Genomic DNA, 22,541 nt, shown 5'->3' on the forward strand with positions numbered 1-22,541 from the left:
TTCTTTCTAGAGAATGTGTCAGAATTGGCCGGCTCTCGATCGCTGCCAAGGGGAGATTAGGAGCTCCCTATTTTAGCTGGGAAAAATCAGAGGGATGCAGCGTGCGCCCCCCCCTCCTGCGCCGCCGCTCGCCCTTTACGAGGCGCGGGGACCTTGCCCTTGCGGAGCCGCTTCTAAAGGGGCCGAGAGTGTGAAACCTGCACAGAGCTGAAGGTATCGGGCAGCTCGTGTTTGATTGTGAAGAGACTGGGTGGGCTGCGGCGAGGAGGGAGCCTCTGAGAAAATGGATATGGGACAAGAGGAAGAGGGGGTGGGGGGTGGGGTGTATGAGGATGGCGTCCCACCTGCTCTAATTGGCTGACAAGACAAAGCTGGAGTTGTTCTCCCACAACCGCACACACTGGCGTCGGCCTCTTTATCATGTTTTACACTTTTCATAAATCTGAGCCGGCGTGTCCATGGCGGGTAACGCAGTGCATTACAGAAACACCCCGGCCACAGATGTGCCGGTAATCGAAAACATCTGCACAGCTGGAGGTGGCCGGGTCGATTCAGGACCCGCGGCGTATCGGCGTTGAATTCGGTTTGTGTCGGCTGAACTGCGGAGGGAGAAGGGTGCCAGCCGGGGGGGAACAAGTACTGTAGCTCAAGGTCCGATTCCATGTCACTTGTCAGGGGTGATATACATGTGGCATGTGTATACATGAATGTGTGAGTTGAGAGTTGAGTGTGTGTGTGTGTGTGTGTGTGTGTGGAGGGTTGTAAAGAGGTCAGCACTCCGCTAAATCCCCTTCTTCAGAGGAACATGTGTTAGCCTCCGTGTCTGATCCATCACCTGCCAGACAGTGAGGACAGGCCCGAGCGGAGCCTCTGGGTGGCCGCTGACTCTCAGCTGCAGGCCGCCCGCTACTCTGACGCCCGGAAGAGCAAACAAGGCCCCAAACACGTGCGATTACATACACAAGTTTGTCTAACAAGAAAAAAATAAAGCAGCATAGGGTCAGAGGGTTTTTTAGCCGTTACAGTTCCCACACTTACGGTTTTGTTTCACACCGTTTAGATGTAGTACGACTTTAAAGTCTTACACTCTATCGTTATTTTCATGATGTCATCCTATAGCCTATAGATTTGCTTTCTGATCTGAGTTCATTGATTGGCGAGGGGACCTGACAGTCTGTGATATTGGATATGGCTTTACTAATCTTTTGTGAATGTGGCCGGAGGAAAATAAGGCTGTAACATTACCCCGGTAGCCACGTTCGCTCAGGAAAGAGTGCTGATCCCTATCTGTGGTCGGGCGAGGGCGAGACAGCGGTGCGGCTTGCCAAAATAGTCTGGCAGCTTGTATTCATCCACCACATTACAGCGGTGTCAGAAAATCCCCCCCCGGGCAACGAAAACGCCACAGAAAGACGGAACGGACGCTAAAACCAAAGAACCGTCGACTTCGGAAGAGCAAACCTGACCTCGGAATTCCAAAAGGAAAACCTGGGTAGATCTCCTGGGTTGTGTGCTTCTGTTTGAATAGGACATAGTTCTTAAACATGCTAATCTGCTAACATGATCATTTAATCATGCAATAAAAGACCTCTTCACTTTTTCCTGTGGCGCAAAAAACAAAATTCAAAATTTCTAGAAGGCAATAACGACGATGCCTCAAATCACGAAGAAAAAAAAAGGTAATTCGCGGCAGAAATGTCACGCATCATTTAACATTATACAGTACTGCTATGGGGGGGGGGGGGGGTATTTGCGCCGCTGTTGCTGCGGGCCCTGACTCCTGGCAGCGGTGACTGACACCATACCTTCCGCGAGTTGCAATTACGTGAAGGTTTTTCCACTGGAGCTGTGACCTTTCATCAGTCTCAGCTGGACATTTGGAGGGTCACTGAGCGCCTGCCCCCCCCCCCCCCCAGCTCGTCCAGGTGCTCCGCTGTGACGCAGCAGTGGAGCCGGATCCGGAGGGGAAGCCTGTCATCGGAAATATTTCCCCATAAATCACTTCGATTTTAGTCCAAGAACGCAGGTTGTTAAATTTGTTTTTCTTTCGTTTTAGTTTCGTGTCATTATGGTGTAATGTGCACGCACAAACAAACTTTATTAAGCAATGTACAAATATCCCTGTGTTTATTGGGGATAGGAAGAATGTCATCCAAACAGATAGTGATAATTTGTTTCCCCTGCTCCTTGCTTAGGTGTGTTAATCTTCTACATGTACTTCAGAAATTGTTTTTAATCTACTCTCGACTCCAAACAAACCCGACGACACCAAACCGGGTTTAGAAATTGAAGTCAGCCGATCAGAGGCATGTATTACAGAAGGGAGGGGAGTCCCCCTGCCCACCAGCCGGTACTTTGTAGCACTGGGTCCGGGTGGAACTATTACAGGATGTCTGCTCTGTAGGGTTTCAACCATAGACTGTTTGTAAGGATGGACAACATGACAGCTCCATGGTGGCTGGCTCCAGTATAGGTCATAAATCCAACCTCCTCCGTGTTACTGGATCAGGCTAAAAAGCCAAAGTTTTCTCAAAGATGGTTTCTGTCATTTTGAGATGTATGTTCAAGAGTTTGTTCCCTAGTAAGTTTGGTTTTAAGTAGTTATTTGATGCTGCAACAAAACGGGGACTCGTGATTGGTATATCGCGTGAATCAAGGGGATCCTGCTACCGAGGCTTAGCACAGACTGTGACTCCAAATGTGCAGTATGGCAACGTTAGTGTCCGGGATGTGTTGGCTTCATTTCTGGAAAGTAAGAGGAAGTGGAGGTGTGTCGTCCATCTTTATATACAGTCTATGGTTTCAAGTTAAATTTAAGACTTTTTAAGACCACAATGAAGGAAATTTAAAACCTGTCACGTATGACAGACTAGAGGGAATATCAGAGTCCCAACATACCTTAGATTTCCCCTTAACTGAAGATAAGGTGACATAGCCAAGTCATCTCCCAAAAAACAGATCTAGAGATACTAGTAGGTATCAATAATCTCTCACAGCCAAGTTGACTGTACTGCGATGAATACTGACCGAGATGTTTGTAGAGTATTAGTTATTTGTTCCTTGTTGCTATTGTCTGTGGTTGTGTGCTACTATCTGTATCAATGAGAAAGCATTACACACTATTCATGCTAATAAAATATTGTACTTGACAATTAAGCAAATTTTAAGCCGTGTCCAAAGTAGCCATAAAGGAGCATTAACATAATCAAGAAATATAAATATATTGAAGAGCTGGTGCATAATATTTTAGGGTATTTCATACTTTTGAGACTTTTTAAAAAGCTGTGGAAACCCTGCATTAGAAAACAACTGATCACTTAAGTTCTTAGCACTTAGCATTGGGATGTTGTGAAAAAAAAAATTATAACAGGAGCCAAGCTAAGTATATAATTCTATTATTATATATTCTAAAATGCTGATAGCATTAATATTAATCCAGCAAGAAGTCATATTGTCTTTGGCTGTATTATTCCTCGTGACCAGATAGCTTAATACATGACACCTGCATTCTTGTTATACGATGTGATGATTCCTTTTCCGTGACCAGCCCTCAGCCACTTGTTATATGGTGAGGCGATCTCATTACATGCATGCCGCTGCCCCCCCACTGATGCCACGATCAAAGTTCCCCTGCGTGTGTAAGAGGCCACGCCGCAGCACTATGCCACGATTAAATGTCCTTTTTCCTTTTAATTGAATGCCATCACTTTCTGAGAATCACCCACTGGGCCACATGCCGCTGTGGCTGTGATGCCGCATCTCGGGAGCGGCAGGTGGTGGAGGCTACAGCGTCAAATACCCCCCACACACACACGCGCACCGACTGTCCGCATCGGCGGCTTAGCTCGGCCCGCCGCAGACAATGCCCTGCTGTTTTTCCTTTAAGCATGCGCTAATAGGTTCAGCTTTATTTCTGAAGCAACCAAGTTTTTTCTGGCCGTGAGTCAGAGCCCCGGTGTGAGATATTCGGGCCGGGATGAAGACATCAAGAGTGGACGCAGATATAAATAGTAACTGTAACGACAAAACAATGGTTGACCCTTCAGTGTGGGATGAACCAACACGGCTACGTCAGTGCACAGCGAAGTCGGTGAAAGTGAACCAGTGGCCCTGAAGCACAGTCTTGTGTTACCAGCACAGATTGCAGTTAGATGCTGCTGGCTTCTAATACGAGACGTGCTGGTGCTGGCAGACTAAAACTAAATGATATCCCCACGCTTTTATTTTTAGGACAAGTGGAGCCTATAAACACAGTCTGTAAATATTCTATCAGTGTGGATGATATTGGGTCAAACTGCAGACTCTTGGCCTGGTGATATGCTGTGTTTACTCAGTAGAGTCTCATGCTGATCTATCCATTGTGTAGAGATGTCAGTGGCATCGGAGATCAAATAATGTCCTATTGAATAAGTGTTAAAAAGACAATTCCTTCTAAGAAGCGTCTCTTTGTTAACTGAGGCTGTGCACACCACCTGAGACAAAATCATGACAACAAAGCCCCTTCAAAGCCATTTTCAGACGAACTCCAGACAATGTCCGGAAAATTGGGTCCTGACTTTGTCTTTCACATTTGAAAAACATAGGAGCAGATTGCAGGTCAGATGCATATTAGCAATAACAATCTGCAACATTCAGGTGAGGGGTGGCGTCTGGCGAGAACATGATTGTTAACTTTTTTACAATACGTCCTCTTTTTCATCCTGAGCCAATTATTTTGGAAACATCATCAAAACACAACATTTTCCGGCTGTATTCTTACATGAGCTTATTTGAAAATTTCCGGTACATTCTACAAAGGAATATCCGGAGACACTGACTTTTGCGTTCTCACATACAGCCATTTTTTTCCCGGAATGTTCAGCAAAATCTCAGGACTGCAGTGCATGTCTACAGGCAGCTTAGAGGGAGCTCAATTAGCCATTAGCAGCTATGAATGTACAGACTACATTTCACTGGATTACTTGAACTGAAGACAACCTAAAAACATGATTCTGTTATAAAGATCCATTTTTTTCAATGGTATCTAAGTGGCCTTTTTTTCACAATGGACATCTGGGATAGTGAAGCAAGTGCAAGTCACATAAAAATGTCGGTGTGTTCTTATTCGACTAAGTCATGGTCCTAACTGCACAAAAATGGAGCACAAATAGTTTTAAAGCACCTTAACTGCCTCCAAATCCACTGCTGCAACTCCGACTGTTGACCGTGTTGATGCCAAATAAACATGCATGAAGTCGTCTGACCCCAACTCCGACTACAATAACTAACACCGTGTTGATTTCAGCAGGAATGCACACAACTGCCCCTTTCACCTCCGACAGCGTCTTTCCTCCGAGGGAGGCTCTACTCGGAGCAACTGAAACTCGAGTAAAAAAAAATGTGGGAGTGAAATACATAACGTGTAGTTCAGCAAATAGGTGACACATAATACTACCGTGATTACAGTGTTGATTGAAATATTCAAGCATGAAACCAAAACAAAAACAAAACTACATGTACATATTGTTATGCACATTAGTAACTTAATTAAATAGCTATATTCCTTTTCTTTATTTAAGTTATTGTTGTTGACAGTTTTAGGCTTATTTTTGAAAATTTTACGAATCATTTAATCGTATGGTTTTTTTTTGCACATATATATATATATATAACATTATATTTTATTTTGGTGACACAGTTAGAGACACTAATTAATATTGGTATTTTTTAGATCTGGTGTCCATAAAGATAGAATAGATATGTACAATGAAGTCCCAATTCAGCAAGGAATGTGTTATTATATACGTGTTATAAACTATTTACAAAAGCATAACTTAGAGCTAGAGTCTTCCAGTAAAACGCGCAGATGCAAAAACAAAAAAATTCTATTGACGGGATTCTCCCCACCGCACTCCGAAAGGTCTCTCAGTTCTGGGGAAACAACGCATACAGGAAGTGAGGTGGGATGTTCGAACGCATTTAGCGGATCAATATGCCCGGCAAAGTGAGGGGAAGGGAGACAGACAGCGAGGGTGAGGGAGAGAGACACCCAGAGCCCATGGGAGAGCGAAGTCTTGGGGGAACAGCTTGTGCTTTTGAAGAGTACGGTTACACATCCCTCTCGGTCTTGGTAGGAACATCCAACTCAGCAGCTTTTTTCCACACGCCTGAGTTGAACAGTGAGCGGCTCAGGGGTGTGAGGGGAGGTCAGCGAGGCATGTGGGTGATGTCACCGGTGTCTCCCTGAGGCAACAGCTGGCTTTAATATCTGATCGCTGACCAGTAATTTAGCCCTCACAGCCTGAGAGATAAAAGATAGAGGCCTCTATTTTAACGATTTAAGTATGTGGTCTACAGAGACTTCGGGGTGGGTCCAAATTTGCGAGTTTTATAGGGAGAAAAAGGTCGCTGCACCAGATGCATGGTTTAAAAAGAGATGTACCGTCTCTTAATTAATCATGGGGGTGTTTTTTTTTTGCAAAACATACAACAAACCAATCAGATATCTGTCTCCCAGTCGTTTTAAAAGCCAGGTGCGCCGGCACATATTATTATTATATTGCCTTGCTGCAGAAGAAAATGGTTTCAGTTTGCATACAAACAGATAAGCTCAGTGCACATGTTTGTTGCACCAGCCTATGTAAACGCATTTTAATAGCATGATAAGATACCCTTGAAATAACAGTGAAACACTGCGCCACTGACCTCAGTGCAGGTTTTTGTGGGTCAAACGTGCAATTGCTTTCCACCGCCTCAAAATATCAATGTACCTGACCACACTTCATTTTAAGACCAACACACCCACGGGTGCTCACAGGGGTGCAAGTGCATTTGCTATTCAAACAATGTGGGCGCTGCCTGGGAAATGAGAATAGTGTCAGTCTGAAACTCACAGTCACTTCTGTTGCACTTTGCAGAAAATGTAAGATGGGGCCCGAAGTCTAACTTTTAGATTATATTATTAAACTATTGTATTATATTGTAAGACTGACTTACAATTCTCTGTATAAAATGTTGATACTGACTCATTTAATCCAATGTATAAACCTAATAGACCTTTATTATATGACTCTTGGTCCCACAGAGGAAAACTAAAGTCTCTATATTATAATATAATACAGAAATTACAAGAATGAGAGTAAGATGTTATCCTCACAACAATAATGAGTTGTCTTTTCAATTCTACTTTTGTGTTTATTGAATTGTTCAGCCCAACGAGCTCTGTTTAAAATCTCACCAGGGCTGCAGCTAATAAAGATTTTTATTACCAGTTAATTCAAATCTATAAAATGTTGACGAAGTAGTGAAAAAAGCCTCTCAGCGTGAATTATATTAAGCAACAGATATAACAAAGAGAAATGCAACAATTCATCACTGATTCAATTTCTGTCGAACATCTCACTGCTCAATTGTTCCAGAGGTAAATCTCAAACTTAGTGAAAATAAATAATGAGAAGAACAGGATGAACAAGAAATGATTATAAAACAGAACGAGGGCTCACCTTCTTTCAACATTCCAACTTTAAGACATTTCATGAAGCGGCAGGCTTGACACGATTTGCGTCTCCTTTTGGTGATCTCACATTCGTTAGTGGCCGGACAGCTGTACTCGATATTCCCTGGAAGAGATAAAAAAAAAACAACAATGTTGTCTATGATTCTGTTTGCACATCAAAAAATAGGAGTTCATTTTAAAATAAAAGATAAAAGCAAAGAAAAGAAACAAAGATAAACACCAGATACAGAAACACACGCACACACCTGTACCAAGGTGACCCTGTGGGACTCTAATGAAGGAGAGGACAGTTTAGTGGAATTTTGATGGGACATGTAAAAAGCACCTGCCCACCCCACGGGCCCACCCCCATTTTGATTCCCAGATAAATTAGCTTCATTAATGCAGAGCGTCCTCTCCCCACGACCCCTTCCAGCCCATCCTTCTTCCCCCAAAGGATGATGGGAAAGCTGCCCTCTCTCGACAACACTGAGAGATGGACGCCCGGCCGAGCGTTCTGCATAATGTTCTCCGGTAAAGACCAAGAGCTGCTATTAGAGTGGCCAATCCGATGCTCGCGTATCATGTAGCAAAGCTCGATGTATTATTCAAGTCTGTCTCGACGGCAGTTGGCTCAGAGTGCAAATATTTCCTATGCAATTTAATCACTCTGGTCCAAAAACAGCAAGAAATGCAGACATATTGAATCTGCTGCCATGTAACCGCTGCCCCGTCTTTCTCACCAGGTTCCGGTTAACTTTTTTTTCCTTTTTTTTTTCTGGATCATTACACGCTCACTTCAAAAGTTGACGTGACCCCAAGAATCCAATGACAAATCCTCCCAAGTATCCAAATCCCTTGATTGAATGTTTAAGTAATGTCCTGTAAGTCCAGAGATGTATTAATGATACCTAAAAACAGCAAACCAGGTGTTGGCTGCCACGGATCTGCCAGACGTGCTCCGCCCCGCCACACACACAACCCCCTGTTGGACAGGGAGAAGGTGCCAACATTTGTCAGGATCCCTGGAATCGATGGTGCCAGCAGGGTCACATGCACAGCGAGGGGCCCGGGGCAGCGTGCCAGGATGCTGGCAGAGGCTGCGGCCGGTTTCAGGGCAGCTTAAGTCTTTTAAACTGAGAGGCAGTAGCAGGGGGAACATATAGTACACCGCTGAGCACATGTGTGGATAAAAGACACATGCTGTGTGCCAATTCCAGAGCACACACTTAATTGCACAGAGCGTGCACTATATATTCAGAGTCATGGTATGTTGGTAATGCAACGGCTTTGTCCAGATTTCCTTCTACAAATGATTTCTAAGCAGGTTTTGAATGTGATCTAAAGGAATCCTCGCTTTTAAAGGCTGCTGTGGATGTTAACTCACATTCACCAATGCAATGCACAAAAAGGAAATGAACACAAGAGAGATGCTGGAACACAAAACTATTGAATTGAATATTGAACTATTTGTGTTTTTATACTGCTGCTATGCAGTTATTTAAAAATATTTAACCTTTTTTAATGTCTTTTACTTGTTTAATCTGAACTTTTCTGCTTCACTAATTTCATTAAAGCACATTGAATGACCTCTTTGTCTATTTATGCAAAAATAAATGTGCTTTACCTGTAATAAAATAAATGTGTACAGCAAATAAGGGATCATATGATAATCACTATATAGCGCTGTGGAATTTGGCTACAACAAATTTTCTCTTTATACATAGTTTGTGGGTTAACTGACTTCAATCAGTCTTTACTTTTGAAAAGCCAAAGTGTGAATGGTTGTTTTGGACTTTTTCTTTTTAAGTATACGTGAACCACTCCTCTCAAGACCTGCTTATTGTTTTGTATGGAATTTGGACGCATGGATATACTTAAGATTTCCCTCATTGTCGTTTCACTTGGCAAACCTTATCATATTATTTATTCATAAAATCTTATCCATACATTTTATAAATAACATTTAACATTATATAAATAAACAAAATAATTGAATTTATTATTTTAGAATTCAAATCGATTTCCTTTTTTGTTATTAATAACTTTATGCCTGAATGGATCAGAAAACCTGTATGTGTGTGTGTGTGTGTGTGTGTGTGTGTGTGTCCGTGTGTGTGTGTGTGTGTGTTAAGGTGGGGTAGCACCAGAATAGTCTTAAATTGCCTACCTCTAAAAGCTCACTGTCGGCATACCCTCTTAGTTAATCAGGTCTTGTGTCCACCTTTATTCCTCAAAGGACATTTCAACCACTCTAATATCCTTCCTTAACCTCTCTTATTTTCCCTCTAAATTTTGATATATTATTATGCCATGCTATTATCCACACGCTCATCTCCACTCAGGCTGGACCTCTCCTTGTCCTCTTCCTTTACCGAGGCCGGGACCCCCCTTCCTGATTACCATTCCATTAAAGCAGCTTCTCCTTTCAGTGAATGACCATGTCCCTTGTCCCTTGTCCCTCAGCCTTTTATTTAGAGGACTCCTCTGCGTCTCTCTCCTCTCTTCCCTTCCTCTGTTATTGCCCCGACAAACGCGTGCCTGAGCTTCTAATTGGCCCCCCACCATCTCCCATCTACCCCCCTCCCCCCCTTGGGTGGAGCGGCCCGGGGGCAAAGAACAGATCCGCACCTCCCACCCTCCTCCCTTGACTTTCTCCCAATGAAATGCCTGGTTCTTAATTACAGTCACCCAACACTGATTGTTATTGACTGAAACTCCCGTGGCTCAGGACGAATGACGGACAGATTAGGTTCATTACGGGCCCGTCCTCCACGAAGAGAGGGCGAGAGAGAGAGAGAGAGGGGAGAAGAAGGAAGAAGACACGGAGCAACACAAAGTCACACATGAGGACTATTTACAGTCCGCACCGTGTTGCTGGTCAGATTTGGACACGTGCCGCCAAAATATTAAACACAAACTGGTAATAAAGATGACACTAAAAGCAAAAGTTGTGCGAAAGGTTTAGATTTGTGCCTTCAAACGTTTTAGAAAAGCAAATAAATATCGGACAGAACTTTTGAGCTATTTAAATTGTCAGCGCAGTGATTGTAATTGTAATTGCTTGTTTTGTGAAAAAGTGCAGTACAGGTGGTTTCATTGATACATATTCATGTGTCTGCAAAATGGCAAGCTCTATCTAAGCAGCAGCTAAATAAAAGTTATAAATGTCAATTAGGTCACTAATTTAGATTTTTGGTGTTAAACTGCCAAAGCATGAAGATAAAGAGACCAGCTTTGTGTAATAAATCATTTTTTAACGGCATTGCACAAGAATGATTTTGTCAATACAATTCAAAAGGGGAATTAAGAAGATGCTTTGGTAATTTGTATGGACAAAAAACTTTTTTGAACTCTATCCAAAATCTTTGTGCGTTAATCTGACATTATGTCACAGTGAAAAAATGCTGGGGATAAAAAAAAAAATCTGCATCTTATTTTTTGGCAAATCATCTCGGTCCAAGTGATTATGGTGGAGCAGCTCCAGCACATGGCAGAGGCCGGGCCAGAGAGACGCACGAGTCAAATGAACATGTATAAAAAAATAAAAAACGCAAAAACCCAGAGCGGATTTACAGTCTGGGTCTAATGTCGGCTGCAGACACTTGTAATCACTGCACTGTGATACCAGCACTGAGGCACATGTGGGACACATGATAACGGATTCCTCACCAGGTCAATTCGCTGTCCTGGTAATCACAACTCTCATGGTAAACCTAATAAAAGGTTTGATTTATTACAAAAATAATCATCTTTTGCATTGTGACAGTAGTGAACAAACAGCTGAGGGAACACCGCAAAATATTCAACCACCAGCGAAAAGACAGAAAACACAGTATTCCCAGATGTAACTGAGAGTTTAAAGAATTGGAAATGAGTTCAGGTGAGTCAAAGAGAAATGAAAAGGAAAGTGAGAAGTACCTTGTATCGTCCTTTTGAAAAAGGCTTTGCAGGCCTCACAGGAAGCCACCCCGTAGTGGTACCCCGAGCCAATGTCGCCGCACACCAGGCACAGCCTCTTGGGAATGGCATTGAGCATGTACTCGCATTTGATTGGCGAGTCGTCCGCCATGCTGCCGGAGCAGTCCTCGTAGCGGCGCAGGCAGGCGGCGCCGCTTCCCAGCATGCCCGGGTTGAACATTGGCGGGGAGTCCAGGGTGTGCGAGCGTCCGATACCGACGTTGACGTAGCCGCCGCTGGCGTCGGAGTTGCCGCTGGGACTGTGGTGGCTGCCGGTGTCGACGAGTGAAGAGGAAGGACTGGAGGGCTCGGTTTTGACGTAAGAACCACAGCTTGAAGACAGATGTCTGTCCTCAGTGGGCATTCTGGTTAACAACCTGGATAAAGACACGCACGCACACACACACACACAAAAAGGGACGGTCAGTTTCGGCTCAAGCAGGTGCCACTGTAAAATTTCATATGGATACATTGTTATAAAATGTTGAGCAACCTGGTAAACACACAGAAACAAACTCTGGGATGTGTCTGCTTTCGATTTGACCCTCAAAACCTGGTAAGCTCCGCTGATGATGATCCAAGACCAGACTTTCAGAATAAAACCCAAATCGTCTTAACTCGTCAAACAACTGGAGAGACAAGATCTTTCCAGCATCAGTGATAAGGAAACTGTGCCTGTTTACCTCACCAGCACATTAGAACCTCACATGAGAGTCAATAGGAAATCATAAACTTGCAGCATCAATGATAATACACCCACTAACAAGCCTGACAAGATGTACTGAACGCTGCTTCCTTCCATCATCGCCTGATTACCCGGCCAGAGATTCATCAGCTGTGATGGAGCGCACCAGGTTCATCCCAAGTTTGATAGATTATGTTACGGACGAGACCATTAATGTGTTGGAATGCCAAGTGATATACTACAGTAGCTTATTTCTCTCCGGCAAAATGGTAACTAATGACCATGTCAACAGATGCCCCATACATCTCTGCAAAACAATGCCCACAATGGGTCGGTTGCCAGGGCTAAGTGAATGAATGAAACTTCAGAAGACTGTTAATGGACGGAGAGAGGCGTTACACTCAGCATATGGGGGATCATGGGTAATACATGACCCGATCAATAGCGCTGGTTGGTTTGCCAGTGGACGGTGCCGGGTTACGATGGACGTAAGTGCGATAATGGAGGCAGAGGAAGTCTGAGATTAAGTTCCATAATCCCTCATTTCATTGTAAAGTTTAGGAAACGAGTCAAAAGATTTAAAGAAGGATTTTACTGTGTATGTGACGTTTATTTTCTTCACTTTTGTGTTGCTACTGCAAGGACGACGTACAGATCGTAAAGCCTTACATGTTTTGTCAAGGATAAATCAAATTGACTGCAATCGAAAGAGTATAACCACAAAAAAATACGTCAGGCGCCATAAATTATGTCCAAACACGACCAGTTGAAGGGTTAAGAAAGACTTAATTGTTAAAGCAAAAAGACGATGCAAACCTTCTTTATCTGCCAATGCTTTCTATGTCGCAGTGTTTGCAGGGGCTTCAGTATCAGCCTCTGGAGCATGCACGAGTCTCGGGTCTGTGTTGGAACCGCTGGCTCCGTCCGTCACTGCTGCTGTTACACGACTCCGGGGCTTCGTGCCGGTGGATATTGTGTGAAAGCTGTGGAAAGCCACGTTAAGCAGCCATGTCTGCGACTGACAAGGAGCCAAAGCTGGTCGGATTCCTCTGAACTTTGTGTCTATTTGCTGCTTTTTTTGTTGTTGTGGTCAGAAGTGTATTTTCCCACAGTCCCCCCCCCTCTTTGCATACGCGTTTATATAAAGCCATGAAGTCATCAGGCCCTGACAACATGAAACCTCCCTTTTAACTGCTAACGGGTAGCGGAGGAAGGCGGGGGAGGGAGGGAGGGACTGAGCAGATAGCCTCTACCCCTGGGCCCAGATCAGATCTATTGATCCTGTGCTTCCTTCCTGTTCCAGATGAGGCATGAAAAAAATCATCCCTCCTGTTACAGGTCCCAGACATTCCTTATGCATTTTTAATCAGCCGGGACTGTTAACATAGTGCGAGATGGAGCGATAAAACATAACGTTAGTCTTCGTTTTGTGGCGGTTGCGGTTTATAAAAGATTCACGGGACTCGTGTTAAATCTTGTTAGCAGTCAGCAGCCCGCGTGCACCTATAGTCAACTGGAGGGTGTATTTCCTCCCGTCTGAGGGAAGTGGAGAGAGAGAGAGAGAGAGAGCGGCGTGCTAACAGTTAATACATCATCGCAGCCAGATAGGGGGGGATTCCCACAGGAATAGTGCGTTGTGGCATATGTAAAAAGTAGTTCATTCCACACTTAGCACACAGTAACGCTGGGGAGATGTTTTTTTGTTAAGGTTTAATGGAAATTTCTAATAGGTCCTTTCAAATCTGTCGAAATAAAATAATGGCACCCGCCGCCGATTCGTTCGGACAGAAATAGCTTCATAGTTTCATAATTTGGTTTCCCCCTCTTATTATAAAGAGACAGTTTCGTAAGCCCAGTCTGACGCTCAACAAACTGCCCAGCTACCTTGGCAACTCACACACACACACACACGCACGCACACACACACACATACACACGCGCACACACACACAGATGCGTTGTACCTAACGTCTAATGGGATGGTGTTTGCTCCGCTGCGCAGAAAAATGGTACAAACCGAGCAGACAAGCAAGACTCATCAGACAGACGTGAAGGTCACCTGCCTTCTCTGTTCTGCTGTTCTTTGAGGCCCAGACGCTCCCACAATGGACACACACGCGCACACACACACACACACACACACACACACACACACACACACACACACACACACACACCCGTACTGAAAGAAAGAGAGCGTCTAGACACAACTCCATGTTAAAACTGGAGAGCTTGTCCAGAATGTTTAATACGAGCCGGAAGCTGCCTGAATGCCAGTGATCACTGTTTTTTTCGCAATTTTTTATTTTGGTGTGAAAATATCCCGCTAGAACAGCTTAAAATCTCACATGTTTGTGTGTGTCTGTGTGTGTGTGTGTCTGTGTGTGTGTGTTTGGCATGCCCCTTCATACTGGCAGTGCTGCAGATCCGCTGCTTCCCTACATAAATCCTGAATCCATCCACCTCTTCTCTAAACCATGAAATACGTTTTCCAGTCCCGAATTTCAGCACAATAAATTTTAACTGGAGGAAAGAAGACAAAAAAAAATGTAACGGATACTCAAAAAACAATCCTCCAAAATGACCTTTCGTTATCCTTCTCTACTTGAGCGAAGGGTTAAGAAAAAAAAATCTAGATATTTTACCGTGTATTTTCCCTCCGAGGGGAAATATTATTGTTAAGCTCGGGGGTTAAGCTTGTAGCGAGGAGTGCGGCGTAAATCACGGTGCTGAACACACAGTCGAACATGGAAGCGCAGAAGGACAGAGGCAAGGAGCCATGCATGAAATTAGTTCATTAATCTTTCTATGATAGGCTGTCCTTGTTTGGGGCAAACTCTATCAGCTTTAAACTGAGTGGCCCCTTCCTGCCTGACACATAGATTACACTGTTAGTCCGCGGCCGGGGTGTCTGGGAAATGAATGGTCACGCGAGCGGGGAAAATGGGGTAGCGCGTGTCGCCCAAGTGTTAAGTAGTAACAACAACACGCGCGTGGGCACAGCGTTAGCACAAATGAAGGTCATCAAAAATTGTGTGCGTTCTGCAATTTAAATGCATGATTCATACGCGGCGGTGGAGGATGTCGTTGGCTTTTTACAGAGAAGAGACATTAGTTTAAATGGATTCAGAAAGAACATGATGGTAAATGTTGATTGTAAGGTAAGCATTTTTATTAAAGTCTGAAAGCTGTGTCTTCATTTTGGGCTGAAAACCTGAAGTTTAACTCCCAACCTCTCAACCGTGAATTTAAATTTTACATTTAAAATACTGGTTACAACCTATCAAGTAATTTTTTATTACATTTTTTGTGTCACTAAAGCATGATCTTAATATTTTCACTGTTGAGTAATCTGCAGATTATTTTATTGATTAATCAATTGATTATTTGCTCTATAAAATATCAAAAGCGAAGAAAAAAAAAGGTACATCACAGGTTCCCAAAGACCAAATCGATATTTACATAAGACGTGTTGATATATTCAGCCTATTATCGTGATCAAATCAATATATGCTTTATCGGTGTTGATCCACTGTTTTTTTATTCTGTAACTAATTCATGACTAGCTTTAGAAAAGTTATCATTTAGGCTTTGTGCTTTTATTGTGGAGGTTTTCTCTGATAGTTTCTCTAACCATGCGGTCCGCTAAATGAGCAAACTCCATTTATTGAAGAAGACCATGTGATACAGTCCAAAGCTCATTTAGGACCTATGTCAGAGATTTGAGCTAAATGTTGAGAAATAAAAAACCTTGCTCTTTGTGAATTTTATTTTGAAAAAAGGTAAGTCGATTTGTTTTTATTGTATAGATATATTTAGTTGATGCCCACATCACACTCACACCCACACACACACACACACACACACACACACACACACACACACACACACACACACACACACACACACACACACACACACACACACACACACACACACACACACACACACACACCTTCACAGAGCCTCCACTATATGGCCTCTCCAATGTCACTGCCACGAGGGGAGATTGCATAGATTTCCCACATGGATGATGTCTCCTTACCTGGACTATCAACCCCCCACCATCTACATACTGGTCCACCACCACCTCCAGGAAACTGCTCTCTCTGCAAAGTCAAACACTCCCCTAACTGCCTTTTAAAAAGAGACAGAAGAAGAAGGAGGTTATGTGGGGGGGGGGAGAGAAAGAATAAACGAGCAGAGACTTAAGCCGTCATTGGGAATCAGAGGGGGACTCATGAGGGACAGTTACGATATTGATTTCATAAATAAACAGAGATGGCCATCGATCCTAATGTTATTTTGCATTTCAATTACTGCCCAGAAACATAACCTTCAAACGTCTGCCTCTCCACAGTAATAACATCCACTGATAATCACGAGCCAGTCTTGTCCAGCGCAAATTGGCTTTTCTCTCTCTCTCTCTCTCTCTCTTCCCTCCTTCTTTTTTTTTTTTTTTTGGGATCAAATGTGTAAATGACACAACTTTGCATTTGCCTAATGGTATTAGGGCATGGGCTGAATTTCAAGTGAGACTCAAGCTGATACAGTAAGCACTCCAGTCAATTGACACAATGCAAATTAAGGTGCTGAAGAGGAATTAAGTTCACAATGTGAGACGTTGTGAAGCTGCGACGAGGACCATTAAATTAAACATGCTGGCTGACCCACACCCCGTGATTAGACAAACTGCTTCTCTCTCTCTGTGTGTGTGTGTGTTAATTTCATTTGATCAATAAAACAAACTCATTGGAAGAAGTCTCGTCTCCTGCCTGTTTCCCAGTCTGAGCCACGTTCATATTTTGATTGAATAGCGGCAGCAAAAAACGCTTCCATCTGCATCCTGATGAATTCAGAGTCCTTGACAGGCTGCCTAAAGGATATATCTATATCAAGAGGGGGTCACGACATCTAATGAAGTTAGTTCTCCTCTCATGCTGTCACACAGCACCACTCTACCACCGAGCCGGGGCTGGAACCCCATATGCAGCAGCCACCGCCATTAATAAACATGACAGTCTGAACACTTGGAAAAAAGCGTCGTGACTAAATGTAGCGGCGAGAGTCTGCGTTTTAAATTGTTTTTTTCAACTCTGGTTATTTTTCCTCAAACTCAAAACTGGTTGTGAAAGAAAAGTTGGAGCGACGCAGCATTTTTGTGTGTGTGTGTGTGTGTGTGAACGCAACACAATGTCCACTGTCCCACCACCTGCTCCCTCCATTCGCTAAGTTCCCAGTCGACTTCACCGGTCCCCGGACTATTATCAAACTTTAAAACGGGATTTTAAAGTTTTAAAACGTTACGGCGACAACACAACTTACACACAGCGGCTGTTTGACATTAGGCGCAGAGAGGAACTGAATAATGTTATCAAGACTTACATATTAAAACTCAATTTACAATTTCTCACATTAAAAAAAAAAAGATTTGGTGTAAAGACCAAAAGTCACATATCAAATATCACCTCATAAATCAGTTTCTAAATAGTCCTAACATACTCTGGCACTTTAAAATCCCCAACGCCATGAAGTGACAATGTGTTCTTTCTGCATCAGATTGTTTTTCATGTCGGTTTCTGGAGAAAAAAACGTAAGATCTACGTCAGTGGTTGAAGACTAAATGTAAAATTCCTGAATCTGCATGTTTACTGACCCACATCAACAAGCAGCTCAGCAACATTTCATTCTCATTACTGAAATATTCTCCTGTAATTCAATGAAGATGCCTTAATCATTTCCTCTCGATTGAATGTTAAATGTGGCGCTTCGTTGTCAAGAAAAAACTGATAACATAACATAACGTTTAATGTTTAATAAAAACTCAGAAGTGCAATTATGTTGTTAACACAAGACAAATGACTGGAGCATGGTGTGAGGCTACTTATATGAGAGACAAATGAAAATCTTTCTTATACACATTATAAATAACTATATATATATTTGTAACTAGTGTGATAAAGGCAGATGCAACACATGACAAAATGATGTGTTCCTCTTAACAGACACAGTCAGGTGTTTCCATGATATGGCACCGCTAAAATTAGATCCCAGGTCAGTGTGTGATTCTTTGGTCTCATTTGTATGAGCGCGCACACGTGTGTGTATGTGTCTAAGACTTGTGACTATTCATTTGAGTGTGTGTGTGTATGTGTGTGTGTGTGTGTGTGTGTGTGTGTGTGTGTGTGTGTGTGTGTGTGTGTGTGTGTGTGTGTGTGCATACGTTTGACCGCCTGTGCTCGAGCATTCCTGTTTGTTTGCTTGTGAAGGGCACCTATGGGACCAGCAGGTGGAACGACAGCAGAATGGATCTGATTTATTGAGGCAAACTGAAGATAAAACTATATTTAGACTAAGTTGAAATCAAATTGAAATCATAGATTATAACAGATGCAATAATGTTGAACACTCTATGAGAACTCTTAAAGGACAACTATGTGTATTTTAAATAATACAAAATAATGCGTGTAGAATTGAAAAACTCTTGAACAATCTTTTGAAACGCTGAATAATCTGAACGCATGTGGACATTTTCCTCTGCCCAGAATATTCTTATTGTGTGAACTGGCTGAAAAGTTAATATTACTTGAGGAGGCAGTTTTTTCTGGTCAAAGTTTTTGTTAATACAGATTTGAATTTGCACTCAGAGCCGCAGGTTATTTTGCTTTTGTTCCCGCAATTCACATTTGATTAAAAACTTGTCAAAGAGACACAAGAAAAAAAAAAATCTAATCATGAATTCCAAATATTAAAACAGTTTAGTATAGTATTTACATGTACAAGTATATATTTCTTTACATTGTTTTGCACAGAGGAAAAACGCTGAAATAAAACTGTGAGTCATTTAATAATATCCTGCACAAGGGTCAAAAGAGGACAATCTACCAATCAATCTTTCTCTAAGAGCATGTGCATATACGTGTTGAAGTCATTTCTACCAGTGAGATGCCTGATGAGCTAATATTAGAGTGTTGGCGGAGGATGTGGCGTGAGAGTAAGTCACAACAATGGCCAGACCTCTCACCTCGGACCAGCAGGTTGGCCGTTGGGCCAGAAGTCTTCAAGGGGTTAATAGCATTTCCCCAACTGAACTAAGTACTGAAGCTTTATGTGACTCTAACGGCTCAGATTTACATGAACAACTACGTCTACATCCTGGTCATTAAGTGTCACACAGAGTGATTAATGACATCGAAAGGTGAAGAACATTTTTTAGAAGAATGTATCACATATTGTAGCTTTGGTTGTGACGCAGTTTCTCACAGATTAGAGTCGTGACATGCAACTTTATTTACATCTTTTTTTTTGTTTCCCTTAAATAAAACAGAATCAATCTAATACGTTAAATAAACTAGTAGAAAATTAATCCCAGCATAAATCCCATGAAGATCTCAGTTATAACCAGTGCAGAAGCAATACGTAGAGTGGAGAGTTTGTAGATCATTGTTTGCCTTCGTGTTTTTTTTAATTTGAAGTAACACGATTGAAAAGTCTTGTTAAATGTGACCAAACACTCGAACAGTAACTGAGGAGATCTGGATACAGTGTCCACACATTCAGATGTGTAAATGTATGTGCATGTACGTTAACAGACCCTGCCTCTAGGCATCCATACATGCACGGATGTACACAAACATACAACTATCACAACCAGTGATACACACACAGACACACTTAGACACGGTCCGGGGTCACTATAGGTTAACGGCAACATATTGTTGCCTTTATTATGATTCATTCCAAAGTTATATTTACAAAAGATATAATAACTTAGATGTGTACCAAATGCAATTTTACAGATTGCGTAATTGTGAAGATTGTGTTTGTGGATTTTTCAGCTGGACTGGAATTTGCACTGTAATTGTAATATTGTAATATTGAGTATACACATATAACTGATTTAAACACAATAAAACAAAACTGACTATTTCTTTTAATACTTGTGGTTAAGCATTACTCACTGAGAAATTTATATGTAATTAATTTCATTGTGCTAATTAAATAAAATGTGTCACTTGCCTGGTACATTTTATTGCACTGTTGAAACAGTCAGATTTCCATTTCCAATTGTTGCTTAAGTGCAACACTCTAAAATACGACCATATAAAAGAATGTAACATCAGGTACACATGTTAAAGTAATATGAGAATTCTGCAGTGTATGTAAAAGCTACCAGACTTTTTTTTAACCTTTTCAAGTCGTTTCTTTGGAATGCAAAACTGTTTTAGCATTTATCTTGCTATAGCAAACACTGGCTGAAGTTAATTCACTTTAGAGAGTTCCTCCCTGGAGTGGCAGCTCAGATGCTGCTTTAAACTACACTAACTCATGACAGAAGTCTTCTTTCATTTGTAAAGCGTCTTGCAGAGTTTAAAATATTCCTTATCATCGTGCTGTTAAAAGTGCTAAGCTTGGTTAAAGCTTTCCTCCAATCCCATCTACAGCTTAACATTAAGAGGATCCCAGCGAGGGGTCTCGCCCTCTGGTCACTTGGTTAATAGGGGAGCATCTTTCCAGGTACGCAGCGAGAGAGGCACCAAAACAATCCCTGCAAACTATCCTGCTCAGATCTGAGACTTTCTCCGATTTTTTTCCTTCTGAAAAATGTACACTTATTGACTTAATGCACAATTACAATGTGTGTATGCAAACTGTGCACCAGCCTAATCTAATGTAAGTGGAATTAACAAGGTTTTCTTTGCACACACTGTCACTTTAGATTATCCCAAACCTCCCTATGAAGGTAAATTGTGCATAAGCACTAATAAGGTCGGGCACAAAATAATAAACAACATAAAAGTTAAGAAAGGTTTAACTTTACACAGAATATTCCTCCTCTAAAGAATTCACCCCTTCTCACACACACTGGGCAACCAAAGTTTTCTTTCCAGAGGACTGTCGTCTGGATATCGTCTACATTAATCTGCCTCCGGCTCTTCCCTGGGGCTGAGGTTAAACCCATGGATCCTGCAGAGTTAGACAGCTGTAGGGCAGCCATCCGACCTGCACTCCCTGCGGGCTGAGCTACCGCAGCCCCTCTCACTCTCACTGAGCTCGGCCGTCCCGTACACAGGGAGGTGGAGCTGAGAGGACTGCGAGGAACTCCCTGCCTTTTGAGTTCACTTCATGCGTGAGATTTTATTTCTAAACAAATGAATTAAATAGATTTTTCTCATCATTTGTTCTTTTTTAAAACAAATAAAGATCAAGAAGTAAATGGTTAATTGATGTGACCTGAGATGGAGAGAGAAGAGAGGGATGCAGAAAGAGATGCACCTACTGGTTGTGGTAGCAGAGAGGGTCAGGGATGCAGAGTTCGGAAACATCCATCAGTCCACGTTAAGCATTCCAGGTGTTGCAATGAAAAAGCAGATAAACAAACAGCTTGGGGAAAAAGCTGAAGGGGGGAGATCACTTCCTAAGTCTCCACATATCTTGAGGAAATGTTGCTCAGGTGTTCCTGGGTGTTGTCTCCCCTCCTTCCACTGTTCAACACACACACACACACACACACACAAAATAATAATAATAAAAAAAGACCTTGTGCCTCGGCCCGACAAACTCCAGTCTGCACAGGTGCTGCACACTCAGGCTCGGGTGGAGAGAAGAAGAGTGGATTTAGTGATGATACACAAAGAGGAGAGAAGGAAGAAGAACCTGAGGCAGGAGAGAGGAAACAGGACGAGAGAGTGCAGAGGAGGAGAAAGAATAAAAGTCAGAGGAGTGATGGATAGAGGGAGCGAGAGGATAAAAGAGAAGAGATAGATGGATGAAGAGCAGCAGTGGCGAGAGCACACTCAGGCTGAGTAAGTCAGTGAGGGGATTGAGTCTCCATTGAAGCCATGGTGGCTCTTTAAGAGCGGGAGGGAGTGGTTTGGTGCATATGGAGCGGCTGCTATTGGTCGGATTCAGGAGGGATGTCTTGAGAGGATCCAATGGGGATGCAAGGATACACTGGGGGAGGGGCCAGTGGACAACCAGTCAGTGTCCAGTCATTCACAAGGGAGTACTGCAAAACATAGAAACAGACAGAGAACCCCAAAATAACTGATTGATTGATAGATTGTAAGATAGATAGAAAATAGATAGCTAGATAGATAGATAGATAGATAGAACAAAGATCAGGTATAAATAGATGAATAGGTAGATAGATGTATAGATGGATAGATAGATTGATGAATGGATAGATGGATAGAAAAATAGTTAGATTAGCTATAGATAGAGAGAGAGAGATGGGGAGAGAGAGAGGGAGAGAGAAAGTTGCAGCATGTCACTTAGGATGATTTAAACAGGTCTTTAAAGGGCTCAGTGCCAGCTTACAGAGGCAAACTCTTTCCTTCACTCGTTCATCCTCTCCTCTACAGATCTGCCCCTCCACAGCTCTCCCTCCGTTTAACTAATGGCAGCTGCTTCCCACAGCAT

General features: G+C 42.6%; 1 protein-coding gene across 2 annotated transcripts in view; it reads right to left on the bottom strand.

The window, feature by feature from the left end:
* The window catches only part of esrrgb (estrogen-related receptor gamma b), a 35,753-nt gene extending 14,304 nt beyond the window's left edge, over window positions 1-21,449 (bottom strand). For both annotated transcript variants that reach the window (XM_061091670.1, XM_061091669.1), the window contains exons 1-3: window positions 21,400-21,449; window positions 11,396-11,811; window positions 7,482-7,598 (exon numbers count right to left, since the gene is read on the bottom strand). In XM_061091670.1, coding sequence (XP_060947653.1) covers window positions 7,482-7,598; window positions 11,396-11,811; window positions 21,400-21,449 — 583 coding nt within the window. The remainder of the gene's footprint in view (window positions 1-7,481; window positions 7,599-11,395; window positions 11,812-21,399) is intronic.
* Between the last annotated feature and the right edge of the window lie 1,092 nt (window positions 21,450-22,541).

Source organism: Limanda limanda, chromosome 18 (genome assembly GCF_963576545.1).
Source record: "Limanda limanda chromosome 18, fLimLim1.1, whole genome shotgun sequence".
NCBI classification, from domain to species: Eukaryota; Metazoa; Chordata; class Actinopteri; order Pleuronectiformes; family Pleuronectidae; genus Limanda; species Limanda limanda.